Genomic DNA, 19,090 nt, shown 5'->3' with positions numbered 1-19,090 from the left:
CACGGCTTGGGAAACCCCATCTCTTTCAGGCCGCACCCCCCAGTGTCTGCTCCTCTTTCTTGGTTTGTGTCAGTCCCTCTCTGAGAAACGTGCGGAGAAGGTTGATGTTTTTGAGACCCAGCATGTTTGAAAATGTCTATATTCTATTCTCATGCTTGATCAATCAATAGTTGGGCTGGGCATAGAGCTCTAGATTGAAATCTTTTTCCCCCTCAGTATCCTGAAGGCAATTGCTCTACTGTTTTTATGCTACCAATGTTGCTTTTGAAAAACCTCATGCTATTTTGCTTCCTGACCCTTTGTGTAGCCCCTGTTTGCTTTCTCTCTGGAAAGTGTTAGAATCATCTTGGCTCCTACAATTTGGATATTTTACAGTCAGATGCCTCAGTATGGGTTCTTCTCCTATCCATTTTGCTGGGCACTCAGAGGACCTTTTCTATCTAGAAACTCAAACGGTCAGTTTGGGAAACTATCTTGTACAATGTTTTTCATATTCTCCTCCCCCTTGTTTTCTCTGTCTTTTCTCTCTCACGAGTCACGTATGTAACCTTCCGACCCATCCGTCTATGTTTACATCTGTTTTCTCCTATTTCCTGTCTCTCGGTTTTCTCGTTCTGCTTCCTGGGAAATTTCCCCAGCTTTGTCTTCTGACCCTTCTGTTTTTAATGTCCAAGAGCTCTGGTTTTCTCTTAGCTCCTTTTAAAAGAACTTCTTGTTTCATAGATCCAACATTTTATTTCTCGGAGGATGTCAATTATAGGGTTTTTCCTTTGCATGGCCTCTGTTCCTTTGGGTTCCTTTTGTTTTGTTCTTTTAAAAATTTGCTACATTGTCTCTCTTTTCACTCAGTAATCTTCCTCAGAGACTGATTACCCTTGGGCTATCTGTTCATGGTGAAGACTAGGTCACTAAAAGCTATCCAGAAAATGGGAGCGATTGTGTGTGCCTATATGGACTTTTAAATGTACAGGTTTCATTGCAGAGAGGCTAGCTGGGGACCCAGCCATTTTACTGGGCCCTCCCAACCAGAAGTATCTGCAGATGTAGAAGTATCTGCAGATGTCTTTCTGGGACCAGTTTCCAGTGCGCTACTGGGTGACCGTGCTTTCAGAGCCAAGTGGCAGAAGGGGGCAGGGGCTTCCAAAGTTCCGTGCATAGACTTTCACTTAAACCCCCCCGTTTGAGCACGCTGCTGCATTCTGGCCCAGTTTCCCTACAAAATGCTAGGATGAGGGAGGGGGTAGTCAGTGCCTCCGTGGGAAAGGGGAGAAGCCCCAGGCATTACTGGTCCTCATACAGACTTGTCATCAGCGTCCCTCTCCCCAGCCTTCCAAAGTAGCCACCACCTCCAATTCCTGACCCAGAGGGGCGGCAAAATCTGTCTACTTCCTGTTGCCCGCCCCCTCGGGCGGACACTCATTTCCGGTTTCTCAGCGCTGCAAATTCCTCCATTTGCTTTCCATCTTCCAAAATCTGTTGACATCTGCTGTCGGCTCGTGTCATTTCTACTGTTCTCTCTGTCCTTAGCTGTTTATCTTCTCTTTACAACTTTGCTCTCATTTCAGTGGGGTTAAGGAAGGAGCAGACATGTGCTGAACCTGCCACGTTTAGCAGGAAGCCCCGGTGAAGGTTTGTGAAGTGCCAAGTTCTCTCCCTTGTCTTCATAAAGGGCCTCCAAGCTGAGAGCTGGCTCTTTCCTCATGGAGAATCTGTAAGGCTTTCCTGTCATCAAGGTCAATATTATTTAGAAAAGTCGTGGAGACTAGATTAAGCGTACCCTGAACCCAGCTCGTTCTTGGAAACGGTTGCTTTTAAATACATTGTAACACTGTAACAAGTTACTTAACTTTTATGGAACAAAAAAATGACTTTTCGTGGATTAGTCTTTTTCCCGAAACTGCATGGAAAACAATGTCTGGTTGTTTCATCTCTGGAAATTAGGGCTCCCCCCGGGGTTGGGTACTTAGGCTGGACTCCCTGTTTTCTAGGTAGCATCTATGAACACGGGCAGGAGGGTCAGTGAGTGTGCACGGCAGCCGTCGAATTCAAGGCCAAACTGCCGCGAGGGGCCTGACACCTCCTCCAACAAGTGTGTTGATTTTTAAAAGGACGCTTGCGAATCGGGTCAGTAAACGAAACGCTCCTCTCTCCTCCAACACACACGGCACAGAGCCTCTACCTGGCGGCATTACAGACGGCCACGTGTATCTAAGAGCAACGACACTGCTGCGTTCCTGCGAAATCGAAATCCGGGCGTTTCACCAGCTGCCGGAGCGGCCCCTCGGTGGGGGAGGGGCGCAGAGCGGGTCCTCACCGGGTCTTCTCTGTCCTTCCTCTCCAGGTGCCCCCTTTCAAAGGTCTCAGCATCCTCACGCTACCTCCTGCCGCCACTTCCACCTGGGCCCCCCGCAGCCGCAGCAGCTGGCCCCCGACTTCCCCCTGGCGCACCCCGTGCAGTCGCAGCCGGGCCTCAGCGCCCACATGGCCCCGGCCCACCAGCACAGCGGCACCCTGCACCAGTCGCTGACTCCGCTGCCCACCCTGCAGTTCCAGGACGTCACAGGTCCCTCCTTCCTACCTCAGGCCCTGCACCAGCAATACCTCCTGCAGCAGCAGCTCCTGGAAGCCCAGCACCGCAGGCTCGTCTCGCACCCGAGGTGGGCGCTGCAGCCGGGAGCGGAGGGAGGGAGAGGAGGGGGGGGAGGAGGGGGGGCGGGGGTGGCTGGGGGCGGGGCCTAGAGCGGGACACCTGGCTTCCCCCCCCCCCCCCCCCCCCGGGGGGGGGGGGGGGTCCTGGGGGGGTTTCCCCCCCGGGGGGGGGGGGGGGGGGGCAGCTTTTGCTCGTTAGAGGCGTTGGTGTCAGGCAGGGAACACCACCTGGACCCCACACGGGTTCCCTCAGTAGCTAGTGTGTGTCCTTGCCATACCACCCGGGTGCAGGGACGGGGACTGAGTGACTGGTGGTTTCTGCTCACGGTGGGGGAGATGGGGTCCCTTATGTCTCCTTGAGCTCCATGGTCACCTGATTCTAACACCTCGGTTCTCTAAGGGACACCAAAGGACGTGGCTGCTTCCGCCCTGGAGCCCGAGGTCTGGTTGAGGTGACTAGCTCCGAAACAAATGGAGAGTAAAATTAGATAATACTAATCAGATAGGTCCGAAGGGCTGTGGGACCCTGGGGAAGTCACTTCACCTCTGTCAAGAGAAAGAGATTACACTGGTGCTTCCCAAATATTTTTGCCTTAGGACCCTTTACACTCTTTAAAAAAAAAAAAGAATGTTTATTTTTGAGAGAGACGGAGACAGAGACAGGGCATGAGCAGGGGAGGGTCAGAGAGAGAGGGAGACACAGAATCTGAAGCAGACTCCAGGCTCTGAGCTGTCAGCACAGAGCCCCACGCGGGGCTCAAACTCATGAGCGTGTGAAATCATGACCCGAGCCCAAGTTGGTCACTTGACCCACTGAGCCATCCAGGGGCCCCAGGACCCTTCACACGCTTCAAAATTATTGAGGATTACACAAGCTTCTGTTTGTGTGGGTTATGACTATTAATACTTCCCATGATGGAAGTTAAAACTAAGAAATTTTAAAAATATTTATTAATTCACTTCAAAATACAATAGCAAACTCATGCTAGCACTAATAATATCTTTTTTGGGGAACGAGCTATATATAAATGTAGTGAGAAGAGGGGCTTTTTTTTTTTTTTTTACATATTTGCAAATCTCTTTAATGCCTGGCTTAATAGAAGACAGCTGTGTTCTCATGTCTGCTTCTGCATATTCAATCTGTTGCAGAATCACATTTGGTTTCTAGAAAACCTCACCATTCACTTATGAGAGAATGAGAGTAAAAAAGCAAATAACGTCCCAGTATTATTATGAAAATAGTTTTGACCTCATGAACCCCATGACGGAGCCTCAGGAATCCCCCGGGGGTGCTTGGAACACACTTTGAAGACTGCTGGACCTGATGGTCTCTAAGGCTCTGAGTGGAGTCTCATCCATGACTGTAAGGGTGCAGGTGCAGGGGCAGAGATGAATGTTGTAGCAGGTCGGAGGGACAAGAGGTCACCATGCTTGGAGTGTTCAGGGAGGCCTTCCTGCAGACGGCGGCTTTGACCGGCACTACGAAAGCTGGGAAGAGTGTAGAGAAGGGTGGAGGAGAGGGGTGCACAGGTGTGCGGAAGCCTGCAGGAGGCGTATCTGTGTGTCTTGGGGACAGCCTACCAAATTCAGAAGGAAGAAGTAGGAGAAGGAGCAGAGGAGGGGAGAGAGTTTGGGTGGGATGGGTGGCCTGCTGCAGGCACACCCGGGGAGAGGCCTCAGAAAAGTGGACAGAGCCGGGGCAGCAGGAATGGTCAGGCTGCTGCCAAGCTGGGGAATGTCCTCGGAGTTTGGGAAGGGAGGCAGAGCCCACTGCTCTGTAGGCTGCAGGCTCAGGCAGACGACGGCTGCTCGGTGGTCCTGGGAGCTGGGCTGGCCGTGGGCAGCCGTGACACTGCGGGCCCTCCTTCCCTTCCTGTGCAGGCGGAGTCAGGAGCGTGTGTCTGTCCACCCCCACCGCCTCCACCCCAGCTTCGACTTCGGCCACCAACTCCAGACGCCTCAGCCTAGGTATTTGGCTGAGGGTACTGACTGGTGAGTCTTTGGGGCCCCTGAGCGAGGGAGGGAGGAGGGTCGGAGGAAGGTCTTGCTGGTCCGTGGAGACCCTGTTTCCTTCACTTTGAATGGGGCAGGAGGCCTAGTCCTCAAGCTCTTGCCTTTGCCTGTGCCCCCAGTCACCCTCAAGGCCAAATGGCCCCCAGTGGGCCTGGTTTCAGCAATTAGCTCATTATGTGGCTGGATATCATCATGCACCCGGCTTGGGGCTCTGTGCTCACGGTCCTGCAAGGGAGGAGGGGACAGAGTTACAAAACATTTCCCAAGGTCAGTGAGGGCTGGAAACCAGCGGTTTTGGGGAGGCGGGCAGAAAGGAGAGTCTCAAGAGCTAGCTAGTCAGGGAAGGCTTCCTGGAGGGGGTGGGCCTTGAGGGATCCACAGAGAAGAGCCAGGGCCAGTCAGCAAGACCAAACACAGGCTCGTAGAGGCAGAGCCAGCAGGGTTGGAGGTAAGGACTGGGGAGAGAAGCTGGGGAGAGAGATTAAGAGCTTTGCCTGATGCCTTTTAGGCACCAGGTCCCTACGAGGCCTTCCACTATCTCTTGCACTGGAGACAGATGTCTTTGCAGTGTTGCTTGGTTTTGGGTCCTCTGCCTTACCTGACTCTCTGGTTCTAGCTCAGAAGTTGGCTGACCTAATCTAGAGTCAGATCCAAACACCCAAACACATGAAAAAGACGTGTAGTTTACTGAAGCACTTAGGCTTAAAGGGCATCATGCTTGTCATTTATTTTTAAATAGTTCAGAAAAAAAAAAAAACCCTGGAGAAGTGTGTGTGTAGATGTGTATATGTATACATGGAGAGAGAGAGAGAGAGAGAGAGAGAGATAAGAATGCAGTAAACAGTAAAACATCAACACATGGGGAATCTGGGTGAAGGGTATCCAGGAATTCTTTGTGCTGGTTTTGCAACTTTGAGGTCAAAAATGTTTCTTGAAAGAATGCAAAAGCAAACAAGAAACTTCTATGGAAAGGGATGGACTATTTTTTTTAAATTTTTTTTTTTAATGTTTATTTATTATTGAGAGACAGAGAAACAGAGCATGAGCAGGGGAGGGGCAGAGAGAGGAGGAGACACAGAATCCGAAGCAGGCTCCAGGCTCCGAGCTGTCAGCACAGAGCCCGACGCGGGGCTCGAATTCACGAACCGCGAGATCACGACCTGAGCCAGAGTTGGACGCTTAACCGACTGAGCCACCCCGGGGGCCCCAGGGATGGACTATTTAAAAAAAAAAAAAAGACATCCACTGTGTCATTCTTCAGTCATTGGGCGAACTGGACATCCAGGAATGAATGATGCAAAAACTGGAAAGTTCTGGTTGGTTACATGTGCAGGATGCTTCCAGGGGCAGGAAATTGTTGTTCTGGCACATTCCGATGTCTCTCAGCCCTCTGCTGGTTCTTGGGGACACTGTTAAATTGAACACTTCCTTAAAAGACAGGCTGCATGGCGGCCAACTTCAGTCCAGGCTTTTTCTAATTAGCAGATTCAAATCAGGAAGATTTAATTGCAGTTTGGATTGAATTCTGTCCCTCGGCACTCAAGCCCATCCGATTGAATTCAATTCAGCACACACCGAGTGATTTGAACAAACATGTCGGGGCCAGTGCAGCAGGTTGGGACCGGGTAGGTGACACGGGTGAGTGGAGAGTGGTGGCCTGGAGAGGTGTCAGGTGCAGTGTGGGTGTGAGCCCTGCCAGGCTGCTTGCTCTAGCCAGACCTTCCGTCCTCCTGCAGCTCAATCACGCTGCCCTCCTGACCTCTGTCTGCCTAAGAAACATAAAGACTGAGGCCCTGAGAGGCCTTAGCGGGGGAAGAGGGGAGGCCCCTGCCCCGAGGCACATCTGGGTCCACCCCGGGCTTTCTCTGCCTGGCCTGTCACCCTTACTTTAGGATATGTGAATCCTACCTAGGCAGCTTCTCTTAGCTGGGCACCTTGGCCCCAGAGTGTGTGGGAGCAGCAGGCCTTGGGGGATCAATCCCAAATATGCCCCCTTTTGGGTCCATGCCTGATAACGCGACCCTGAACTTGAGCTCCAATGTCTCTGTCCTCATGGTGCTCCTTCTCTGACTCAGTCCCGGTTTCAGAGTTCCAACTCTGATGCCCTGTTCTGACTGCCTACCCCCAGCCTTAGCCCTGCCCAGGCAGAGCCCCCCAGGGGCACCTGGGACCTGTGAGGCAGGGCAGCGAACAAGAGCCTCCTACTGTCCTTCCCCTGCAGGCAGCTGTGCCTCTGCCAAGCCTCCAGATTCCCCTGTGAGACAGTCCAGCACGGATGCTCCCCCAGGGAAGAACGTAAGGGTCTGTGTAGCAACTGGACCACAGCATGCTTCAAGGCCATTGATAGTGGAAAATAAAGTTTAGCTATATGTATATATTAGTTATATTAGCTATATATATATTTAGCTATATTAGCTATATGTATATATGTGTGTGTGTGTGTGTATATATATATACGTATATATACATATATATACGTATATATATATAAATTTTTTTGAGAGACAGAGAGAACATGTGTGAGAAGGGGAGAAGGACAGAGGGAGAGCGAGAATCCCAAACAGGCTCCACGCCCAGTGAGCCCAACATGGGGCTCAGTCTCACGACCCTGGGATCATGACCTGAGCCAAAATCAAGAGTCGGACGCTCAACCAACTGAACCACCCAGGCACTCCAAGTTTAGCTTGATAGTTAGACAGAGCTGACATAAACTGTGCATTGAGACAATGCCCACAGGAAATCTCCAGAACACCGTTCTGGGTTAACCCTGTGGCTCTAGGGCTGTAAGGTATTTCTGTGACCCTGTTCAACCCTCAGCCAGGTTCTCACAGTTTGGGGCAACAGCAGAAAGGTGGGAGACACTGATTTTCCAGGGGCTGATGTGTCCTAGGGTAAGTCCCAATCCAGGTTTCTTTTGCACCCAATGAGTGTCCCCTTTTCAGGGATCCTGGGTTTAGGAAGGAATTTTCTGGTGAGATGATAAGAGGGGTATCCCAGAGACCACCCAGGGCCAACCTGGAAAGGTTATCCCACTCATTGAGGGTCAAGGTGCTGTTGCTCCCCCAGTTAGCATTCTTGCAATTGGGTCAACTCTGTTCTAAGTTCCTTTGGACATTGCTCTTGGTAGAATTCCCTGAATATCTCTTTGTTGCTTTGAATTGGGTGCCCCCCCCCCCCCCCCGCCCCGAGGCTGCTAAGTAAATACTGACAGCCAGAGCTTCAGCCACATGAGGGTGCGCCATGGAACACCTTCCCCAAGGCAGGTCAATGGAATGGGCCCAGGCAAGGCTTAGAACCCAGATGGCCCAAACTGCCTCGCCTAGGACTGTGGATCAGGCACGGCCACTCTTCAGGCCTCAGAAGGACCTGGGGAGCCTGGGGGCTGGATTAGTGGGTTTCTAAGTTTGCTTCCAACTGGATCCAAGAATTTAGCTCATTTCCCAAATGATAGACTCATGAAAAGTTATCCCAGGGATTTGGGCTAATATATTCAGGAAATACGGCACTATTACATGTACATTGTAATATATATGTATATCACGGCTAGAAATCCCTTTAATGCCAAATGCCCCTCATAGTGGTTGTTTGTTTGTTTGCTTGTTTGTTTTTGTTTCTTTTGATGTATTTGTTGAAGAATTTGGCTGCTTCTGTGGAGTTTCTCCTTTTCTGGATTCAGCTAGTTGCACTTGTACTCTGGTGTATCCCTTAAGACCTCCCTCAGTTTCTCTATGTTCCCTGTGCTCTGGTGCTTAGATCAAGGTTTGAGCAGATTCCGGTTCAGCTCTTACTATTTCTTGGCAAAAATCCTTCACAGGGGGTGTGTTTTTCCAGCAGAGAGCTGGTTGCCTTTCCTTCTGTGATGGTAACATCAAATGATCTTTGCCAGGAGCCTCTATTCCTTTAGGGGCTGCAAAAAGGTGACAATTCAATCCTTGCTTCCTCATTTATTACCTAGGAAGCTTTTATAACGAGAAATTTCCCTTCTTCAGCCATTTGGTTACCCTCAAGTACAGCTAATAGAGGAAAGGCAGGATAAACGTTGTGTTCTTTCCCTTTCTTTACTAGTTTTCAAAATGAAGTCTGGGTTCCCTGACATGCTTCAAAGGGCCCTGTTTTCCTTAGCGTCACATAACCTATGCGATGGGTTTCCATCCATCGTAATTATGCTCACTGACTTGCCAGGTGTCCAGACTGGCCAGGGGGAACCTCTTCAGGATGGTTCCTGAATCCTTTTCACCTCTGACCTGGGGTAACTTCCTTACTCGCAGTTATGACAAGACGTTTCAAAACATTTTGTGCATTTTCTGCCCCAGACCTGAAATTAGCGGTTTCCCAAGGACCTGGTTCCTTTTCAGTCACATTGACAGGTTAAATTTTTTTTTAATTTTTTTAAAAAGTGTGTTCACTTATTATTTCTGAGAGAGAGAGAGAGAAAGAGCACAAGCTGGGGAGGGTCAGAGAGAGAGAGGGAGACACAGAATCCCAACTTATTATTTCTGAGAGAGAGAGAAAGAAAGAAAGAGCACAAGCTGGGGAGGGTCAGAGAGAGAGAGGGAGACACAGAATCCCAAGCAGGCTCCAAACTCTGAGTTGTCAGCACAGAGCCCGACGCAGGGCTTGAACTCACAAGCCATGAGATCATGACTTGAGCCGAAGTCAGACGCTTAACTGACTGAGCCACCCAGGCACCCCATTGACTGGTTAATTTTTAAGGGAAATGAGTTTTCCTGTACTTGCAGGAGTGGGGGGCAGGGGTCCAGGATAGATTTTCCAACCTCACCGCTCTAGAGGTCCGTCCCTCTTCTGTGGTTTTCTCCAAACACTGCCTCTGCTCCCACCTCTGTCTCTGCCTCCCTTGTCTTCCCTTTGCTCCATATCCCTCCCTGAGCAGCTCTATTTGAATTCTTCTTTCAGCATTTCTGCCAGGGCCGGGCTTTATCTTGGGAGGGAGACTTGGTGCACTAATTTGAAGAAGCTTTGTGAGGCATAGACCGTCCCGGCCCCTTCAGGCCTGGCAGACCCCTTGCCTCCTCTGAGTCTCCGTTTTCAGCACTTTAAAGAGAGGCGACGGGGTTGGTGATGCCAAGCCCCTTGCAGCCTTGGTGGTTTGTGACTCTGACTCTTGTCCCTGGGCTTGAAGTCTGAGGTCCGTCCTCCAGACCCCCTTCAGACGGCTGAGTCACACCGCCCTGTGGCCTCGTCCCTGCAGGGATCTCAGCGTGGACGCCGGCTTGAGCCCTGCCCAGTTCCAGGTGCGGCCCATCCCTCAGCACTATCAGCATTACCTAGCGACTCCTCGAATGCACCACTTTCCCAGAAACTCCTCCTCCACGCAGATGGTGAGTGGAAGGGCCCTGCTGGGAACAGACCTCCCCTTGCTGCCGGCGGGTGCCGACGGCTGGGTGCCGAGGGTGGGCCAAGGCCAGAGGCTCCCGTGGGTCCTGCTGTCACGCCGCCCTCCCCTCCCCACTCCTGTTCCCACCTGCCCTGCTAAAGTCGGTACTGCGGCAGGACTGAGTGGAGCGCTCGAGGAGCCAAGGGGGTGTGTGGCAGGCTGTGGTCTGTGGGGAAGAGGCCGAGGATAGAACAGTCCTGGTGGTCCCTGGCCTCACTTAATTAATTTCTTGGAGTCAGTGCCTCCCTGGGCTTTGATTTTGCTTATCTGTGGGATGGGAGGAAGAAGCCTGCCTCGTCCTTCTCACAGGGCTGTTGTGAGGGACAGAGGAGACCTCACAGGTGGCCTTTGGGCCCTGCCTGCTGATCCAGTTCTGCTTTCTGCAGGGGGCTGGTCTTTGTCAGCACAGGCATCGGGGTGGCAGAAGGGGGCAGGTTGGGTTTGGGGGCCTTCTGGTCAGTCCCTGGCGTTGCGAGCTAAGTGGAGCGAAGTTGGATATTCCATCAAAGCGGCAAAAGACAGATGGCAAAGTCTTATCTCCACCCAGCTGCTTCACAGTTCCACCCTTCCAGCCCTTGCCTGTGTCATTAGCCACTCAGTTCCTCAGTCTCCGTATTTGTCAAATGAGAGGCCTGGAGCCCTCGTCAGCTCTGAGGCGCGATGGTTCGTGTCATGAAGCACCATCTCCTGGGGAAAAAAGCTGACGTTTATCGAGCACTTACTGCATGGCAGGCCCTGTTCTAAGCACTTTGCATGAATTATCCATAACCTTATCCAAAAGGGCATTGTCCCTATTTCACAGATTGGCAAACTGAGGTATAGGGAGGGTTAGCTAACAGGGTTCATGTAGCGAGGAGCTGTGATGGAGATCTGGCCCCCCTGACACAAGGCTGATGCCAGAGCGAGGTGAGGGAGGCAGAGCCCTGCCAGCACAGGGTCAGATTCTGTCTTTATGTAAGCTTTTGATATTTTGTTCACTGTGGACTTCCGCATTTGATTTCAATTTAAAAGATACTGCGTGAGGATATTATTTACCTTGATTACTGAGTCTTTTGTGTTTAAATTTTGTGCTCTCACCTGCATTTCCCAGTGAGGACCCTGGCCCCAGCTCTTCCCCGTCTAAGGCAGTGCAGAGTGGAGAGGAAGGAAGTGGCCATGGCCACCCAACTGCCTGGGTTTGAAATTGCGGTTCTGCCACTTGGTTGCATAACTTGGGCACTTACTTTATCTATTTGTGTCTCATTTGCACCATCAGGAAAATGGGGATTTTCCTATTTGTTCTATCAGGAAAATGTGTAATTGCACCCACATTCTAGAGCAGATGAGACCATTAACTTAATCATGTGAAGTGCTTAGATAGTGCCTGCCACGAAATAAATGCCCAATCAGCTTGGTTATTTTTCTAATTATATTAGTATATGGTATATATATTTACTAATTTATATATATTTTTAGACGTTTATCCATCTATTTTTGAGAGAGAGAACATGCGTGTGTGTGAGCGGGGGAGGGGCAGGGAGAGAGGGATAGAGAGAATCCCAAGCAGGCTCCTTGCTGTCCGTGCAGAGCCTGATGCACGGCTCGAACCCACAAACTGCGAGATTATGACCTGAGCCAAAATCAGGTGCTTAACCAACTGAGCTACCCAGGTGCCCCTAATTTAATTTTTTGTAATGTTTATTTATTTCTTGAGAGAGAGAGAAAGAGAGAGACAGAGTGTGAGCAGGGAGGGGCAGAGAGAGGGAGACACAGAATCTGAAGCAGGCTCCCACCTCTGAGCTGCCAGCACAGAGCCCGACACGGGGGTCAGACTCACACGCTGCGACATCATGACCTGAGCTGAAGTCAGACGCTTAGCCGACTGAGCCACCCAGGCGCCCCCAGGTGCCCCTAATTTATATTTACTTCATTGATTTTGTTATTTTTTTTCTGGGGCTGGTCTAGTACAGGCTTTGTTCTTGATGAGGCGAGGAGGACAGAGGAGCAGGAAAGATAGAACTTCTGCCTGAAGAATCTTGAGGGTGTGCAGATTGGTGGTTATGAGGGTGGTGAGGAGTTGGATGCCGGGCTCATGCAGCCGGGAATCCCATCTGAGCGTTTCCTCCCCAACAGGTGGTCCATGAAATCCGAAACTACCCTTACCCTCAGCTTCACTTCCTTGCTCTCCAGGGACTGAACCCCAGCAGACACACCTCTGCAGTGCGGGAGAGCTACGAGGTATGCCTGCCCCTCTGTCCGGCTCCAGCTGGGTTGGTGGAGACACCATTATTGTTCATTGTCCCCTCCCTCTTTCCCCTGCTGGTGGGTAGGGCATGGGAGGTTGCAGGGAGCTTCAGGGTTGAGAGTAAGAGAGAGAAAAAGAGAGAGTGAGTAGAGATGTGGGGTCTTTCAGTACCAGGCAAGTTCTTCCTGATGGCTATGTGAATGGCTCCTGTTAACATCTTTCAGTGCCCCTCCTCCTTATCCTCTGTGTGTGTGTGTATGTGTGTGTGTGTATGTGTGTGTGTGTGTGTGTGTATGAGCTTGTACATGCAGAGTGCACATATCCACATTTTTCTCTTTGCAGGAGCTGCTGCAGCTTGAGGACAGGTTGGGAAATGTGACTCGGGGAGCCGTACAGAACACCATCGAGAGGTTCACCTTCCCCCACAAATACAAGAAGGTGCGTCTGCAAGCAGGTCAGCCTGCATAGTTGAGGTGCTGTGGTTAGATGCTCTGAAGCTGTGATGCTTTCCCAGGGTCTTCTCCCTTGTCTCTGTCAGGTGTGACCAGGAGGGGAGATGGGGGTGCCTCTCATCATAAAAGAGGAGGGCTGGGTGTGTGGTACACATGGACCTGTGAGTGGGTGTATTAGGTAGGGGTACAGGTATGTCAGTGTTTGTATCTGAATGAGGTGAGCCAAGGGAGCACCTGCAGTGAAGGCTGAGATTTGCCTTAGAAGAGAATTCCAAGTCCAATCCCTTGTGTGGACAAATAGGCAAGTAAGCCTTCAGAGCAGGGGTTTCCAATCCTCACTGACCAGCAGGATCAGTTGGGGAGCTTTTAAAGCCACACGTTGACAGGCTCTACCCTAAGCCTGTAGAGGTAGATTCTCCAGGGTTATTGCTCAGGAATGTGGAGTAGGATTAGAACCCAGGGATTTGATTTTTAAAACATTTTAACATTCAAATAAATAAAAAAATTTTGGAAGCAACCAAGATGTCCTTCAATAAGTGAATGAATAAACAAACAAACTGTGGTACATCCATACAATGGAATATTATTCCATGATTTTTAAAAATGAGCTATTAAGCTATGGAAAGACATGTGGGCACCTTAAATGTGTATTACTAAGTGAAAGAAGCCAGCCCGAAAAGGTGCCATACTATATGATTCCAACTATATAGCATTCTGGAAAAGGTGAAACTAAACAGTTAAAAGATCCCTGTTGCCAACGGCTTTGGGGAGGGAAAATAAATGAGCACGTGGGTGACTGGGTATTTTTAGTGAAACTATCGTACGTACTGTAATGGCGGACACATGACATTGTGCATTTGTCAAAACCCATAGAATTCTACAACACAAAGAATGAACCCTAACGTAAACGAATGTTCTTCAGTTAATAACTGTGTATCACTATCAGTCCTTCAGTTGTAACAGAGATACCACATTAATGCAAAATGTTAATAATAGGGAAAATGTGTGTGTGTGTGTGTGTGGTGTAGAGAGGGGGAGGGATTTGGGAATGCACTGTGTTTTCTGCTCAGTTTTAATGTAAACTAAAACCGCCCTACAAAATAAATTCTATGGAAACAAGTATTAAATAGTTTTTTAAAATTTAAGAATTAAAAGCTTGGCAAGTGCTGAGAAACTTGGAGTGGGAAAATGCTCATGGTGGTCAGGCCAGAGCCCATCCTCACTTCCTCATGAGGTGCTAGGGTGCAGTGGTTGTGATCACCCGGCATTGAAGTCAGACAGGGCCAGCTTTTAATTTCAGTGTTACCACTGTCTTTGGGCTGCTATAACAAAATACTACCAGCTGGAGGGCTTAAATGGCAGCCATTTATTTCTTGCAGTTCTGGAGGCTGGGAAGTCCAAGATCAAGGTGCTGGCAGATTTAGTTCTTGGTGATGGCTCTTTTCCTGCCTTGCAGACGGCCGCCTTCTGCTGTAACCTTACATGGCAGAGAGAGGAAGCTCTGGTGTCTTTTCCTCTTTTTATAGGGGCACTAATACCATCCCAGGGGCTCTGTCTTCATGGCCTCATCTAAACTTAATTAGTTCCCAGAGGCCCCATCTCCTGGTACCATCACATTGGAGGGTAGGGCGTCAATATGTGAATTTGGGGATGGGAGGCACAGACATTCAGTTCATAACCACTGCTGATAGCTAGGTACTCTGGACAACTTACTTGGCTTTTCTGGCCCCTTCTCTGACCTTTATAATGTAAAACGGGAGTGATGTGTTAGTAGCGACCATAAGGGGTGCTCCAGGGATTCAGTGGGACAATGCATAGAACAGCTTAGTACAGTGCCTGGTATCTGGCGAGTGACCGGGAATGGTGAACCACTCTCACCTTGATACAAGGCTCACTTGTTCTAGGCTTGCCCAGGTGTCCATGCAGTCAGTGTCAAAGACTATGAATCTTGGTCTCTGCAGACCAAGGTAGAGGCATTGGATTCACCCGTAAGTGATTTCAATCAACATTTATTAACCTCGATGTGTCCTGTATGGGTAGTGTGTTCGTAGAGGAAATGACAGTGTTTCAGTAACTAAAGGTGTCATCTCCAAGTGGAAAACGATCATTCTCTGCAGGGAGAGCTTTAGGCTACTGGAGGAGAACGTGGAAGAAATGAGTGATGTGTTCAGGAGCCCGGAGCAGCTTCCGCATCACCGATTAGGGTGTCCTCGCTCCTGCCAGGGCCACACTCTCACCTGCCCTCGTGGCAACAGGCCGTGAGGAGACAGGAACAGAACATACATTGAGAATGAGAAGGGAATGTGGACCAAGCCAATGATATAAAGAATTGAGGTAAAAATGATGAGACTAAAGGGACAATTAGGGGAATAGAATATTATAAAAAAGAAACCAGGGGCGCCTGGGTGGCTCAGTCAGTTAAGCGTCCGACTTCAGCCCGGGTCACGATCTCGCGGTCCGTGAGTTCGAGCCCTGCATCGGGCTCTGCGCTGATGGCTCAGAGCCTGGAGCCTGCTTCCGATTCTGTCTCCCTCTCTCTCTGCCCCTCCCCCATTCATGCTCTGTCTCTCTCTGTCTCAAAAATAAATTAACGTTAAAAAAAAATTAAAAAAAAAAAAAAGAAACCAGAAGAATTAAAAATATGAAATGATAAACTTTAGGACCCACCCAAATAAATTGTGAAAAAAACTTTGAAAATGTGAACTGAGAGGGGTGCCTGGGTGGATTAGTCGGTTAAGCATCCAACTCTATCTTGGCTCAGGTCACGATCTCACAGTTCGTGGGTTCGAGCCCCACATCAGGCTCTGCGCTGATGGCTGTCTCTCTCAAAAGAAATCAATAAATACATTTAAAAAAATTTTAACTGAGAGTCAAGTAATACAAAACAAAATGAAAAATATTTTACAATGGTGATATAAGAATAGAATATATAAAATAAATCTATTCATGTAGAAAAATGTAAAAAATAAGAATTAGGCAAAGATATGAAAGTAATAGGGGGTGCCTGGGTGGCTCATTGTTTAAGGGTCTGACTCCTGATTTAGGCTCAGGTCATGATCTCATGGTTGCTGAGTTTGAGCCCCGCTCAGGCTGTCCACTGACAGTGCAGAGCCTGCTTGAGATTCTCTCTCTCTCTCTCTCTCTCTCTCTCTCTTTCTGCCCCCCCCCCCACTTGCACACTCTCTCTCAAAAATAAAATAAACACTTTTTAAAAAAGATATGGAAGCAACATACAGAATTAAAACCAATAACACTGACATGAAAAGGTATTGTGCATGAGGACAAAGAGGGACAGACAGAAGGAGTAAAATAAATATGAAATAAATAAATGCTGAGAAAAGTTACTGTTAAAATAAAAGTTACATGGATGAGAAGAGAAGAAAAAACCCAGAAGACCTAAAAGATTACAAACACAAAAGAGAAAATAGGAAAAGATTTGAAAAGAGACAATCATTAAATATAGATTAGACATGGTAAGACAATTAGGTTTAAATAATTAGCTATAAAAAGGAAATCATGAATAATGGTCGGGAGAAACAATAGAAAATAGGCAAATAGTGACTCTTATTAATGTCATTTATGGAATATCCCTTTTCTCAAAGGACCAGCTAAAAGAAGGCCACTCCCCACCAGAAACACAGCTGGGCTGTTAGGCAGGCCGACTGTCATGACTCCGTTCAGACTCAAAAGCCACGGTGGTTATATGTGACTAAGGGCGTAATTTTAATTTTCGGGATTCTAGATAAGGGCACACTTATTGCAGTGGCCATCGCATGGTTTGCAGTTAGCGTGTGCAGGGCACAGGGAGGCTGAGAGCAGAAGCTTAGAGTTTCTTCAGTGTTCCAGGGAGGCTATGGTACTCTGGACACCATATCACACTAGGGATCTCCAGGGCTTTGGACCAGGGACCAGAGTGGGGAAACCTGGTCCCCAAGCCTGGCATCAAGCTTATAGTCATTCTGTGCATGTTGCTTATCTTGTGACTCTTCAGATTTTTCTCTTGGCAAGAATGGCCTTTACCCCTGCTTCTCTTTGGAAAGGGGCCAGAAGGGCTAGTTTTCTTCCCATGGATATTATCAGACTGTTTCACTGCACAGCATGGAGATGAGGACAAGAAACATGGGCTGATTTCATTCACTGATTAGATTCCTTGCTCTCCAGAATATGTTTTTAAGCACCAGTGATGTGCCTTCTACTTGGCCAAGTGTGGAACAGTACCTAAAGAAGGGTGGACCATGGTCCACACCATCTAAGAGCTTGGAACTTCCTATAAACTAGTTAACTATTTTCAAGTAATTAGCATAGAATTTAAAACAGGACAACTAAAGTCAGTAAGTATAAACAGAATGTTTGATGTCCAAACTTGTGTTTGGAGCTGTTGCCTATGCTAAAGGAACTTTCTGGATAGGAAGAGATCCAACAATATAAAATTATAGGAGTTAATGCCAGGTTGAGGAATTTTGCCTTCATCTAGTAATAGATGAATAAATGAGTAGACGTTAGTTGAGTGGAAGAGAGGAAGGGAGGGAGGGAGGGAGGGAGAGAGGAAGGAAGGGAGGAAGGAAGGGAGGGAGGGAGGAAGGAAGGAAGGGAGGGAAACAGGATGGATCGATGGATGGATAGATGGATGGATGGAGGTTTAAATGGGTGGATGGATGGGTGGAGCTTGCTGGACCTGAATGTGAGGGAAAAGCCTGGAGGCAGGGGTCTATGTTGGAAAGGATGTAAGGAGGATGGAGAGTATGAGGGGAATAGAGCAAACCGTTCATGCACAAACCATTGTTGTGCGAAGGATCGAATCATTAGGCACCCGCTTCCTGTCCAAACCCTATGTGCCCCGGCCAGGATACCACCCCTGTATCCTGAGGCAAGGAGGAAGAGTTGGAGAGGAGGCCAGGAGAAGGGGCTAGCGACAGCACACCAGCCTGGGGTTTCCTTAAGAACTTAGACACTGACTTACGTGTAAGGGAGGGGAGGCTGTGGATGAAAGACAGTAGGCACCAGGTGTGTCTGCTCCAGGTAACTAATGCCCCTCCTCTTCTCACAGCGAAGACCCCAGGATGGCAAGGGCAAGAAGGAAGAGGGGGAGGAGTCAGACACAGATGAGAAATGCACAATTTGCCTGTCTATGCTGGAAGATGGAGAAGATGTGAGGTAGGAGGCCAGACTCTTCTGTTCCCCCTCCCTTCCCGCACAGGCATTTGCGATCAATCACCTGCTGTATGTCAGGGGCGTGGTGCTTGCTCACTTGTGCATGTGTGTGCTGGGCATGCCACAGTGTGCCGCGTGGTTGCTCCCGGCAGGTAGGCGTGGAAGATGTGCGATGTCTATGGTGTGGACTGGTGGACACAGAGTGTAAGAGAGCAGGGTGATATTTGGCCTGGATGGGTCTAAGACAAAGTCATGGCTTTGTTTTCGGCTGGTCTGAAAGGGCTTCGTGGAGGAGGGCCTTGTCATGACTTCCCATCCCAGCCACAGCCTTGCTCTGGAACAGGGCTCCCCACACCCTCTTTGGCCCATCCCCCGTGGCATTGGTGTGGTCCCCAGTCCAGTGAGAGCCGGTGTTGCTCCGCCTCTGGCCCCGCCCCGGGCCCCTCTCTTTCCACCAGTCCTCTGACCCTCCCTTCTCTTCCAGGCGCCTCCCCTGTATGCACCTCTTCCACCAACTGTGTGTGGACCAGTGGCTCGCCATGAGCAAGAAATGTCCCATCTGCCGAGTGGACATTGAGACACAACTGGGAGCCGACAGCTGAGGGAGGAATTAGCCAGTGGACACCCCATTTTCCTTCACCAGGTCCCCCCCACGGCCATAGCCCTTGCAGCCAAACTTTGCCTTCTGAGCCATTTGATGTAGAGGAAAAGCCTGCAAGCACATTTTGTGGAAAGAGGAGTTGGCGGTATCAGTGTCTGAGGGAAAGGAGGGGTGGGGGGGCGACCCCCCCCCCACCAGAGCGGTGACTGCCCCCATCCACCTCGCTGCGCGGGAGGGAGCTGGCCGTGCCCGGAGCAGGGGTGGGAAGGGGGGGCCCACGCTGCTGAGAATCTGGATGCGAACTGGAAGGTCCTAGCTGATAGACAGGCCCCTCAATCCTGTCCTTTGAAGGATTGTGTATATACCTCTCGACCACGTAGAAACCATGTAGGGGTCTCTAGCTATTTCTGTGGATGGCAGCCGGAGCATGTTAGCTTAAGAAAAATGTTGTGTGTGGTGCTCTAGTCATCTTGTGGTGGACATGTCGCTATTACGAATTCGCACCAAATATTTCTCATTGAGTTCCTTGTTTTGGTGCCTGACTGAACCAACCAACGACAGCCCAGATCTTCCTGTCTTTATGAGAAAAAAGGAAAAAGGAATCA

The 19,090-nt window shown here is 49.5% G+C and overlaps 1 protein-coding gene across 1 annotated transcript in view; it reads left to right on the top strand.

The window, feature by feature from the left end:
• Nucleotides 1-19,090, top strand: part of ARK2C (arkadia (RNF111) C-terminal like ring finger ubiquitin ligase 2C) — a 41,148-nt gene extending 22,058 nt beyond the window's left edge. The window contains exons 6-12 of the mRNA XM_049619556.1: nucleotides 2,012-2,657; nucleotides 4,531-4,641; nucleotides 9,872-10,001; nucleotides 12,170-12,274; nucleotides 12,624-12,719; nucleotides 17,781-17,887; nucleotides 18,369-19,090. Coding sequence (XP_049475513.1) covers nucleotides 2,012-2,657; nucleotides 4,531-4,641; nucleotides 9,872-10,001; nucleotides 12,170-12,274; nucleotides 12,624-12,719; nucleotides 17,781-17,887; nucleotides 18,369-18,486 — 1,313 coding nt within the window. The 3' untranslated portion in view covers nucleotides 18,487-19,090. The remainder of the gene's footprint in view (nucleotides 1-2,011; nucleotides 2,658-4,530; nucleotides 4,642-9,871; nucleotides 10,002-12,169; nucleotides 12,275-12,623; nucleotides 12,720-17,780; nucleotides 17,888-18,368) is intronic.

This window comes from Panthera uncia (assembly GCF_023721935.1).
Source record: "Panthera uncia isolate 11264 chromosome D3 unlocalized genomic scaffold, Puncia_PCG_1.0 HiC_scaffold_8, whole genome shotgun sequence".
Taxonomy (NCBI): Eukaryota; Metazoa; Chordata; class Mammalia; order Carnivora; family Felidae; genus Panthera; species Panthera uncia.
The sequence above is the reverse complement of the archived record's forward strand: the minus strand, read 5'-3'. Positions and strand labels throughout refer to the sequence as shown.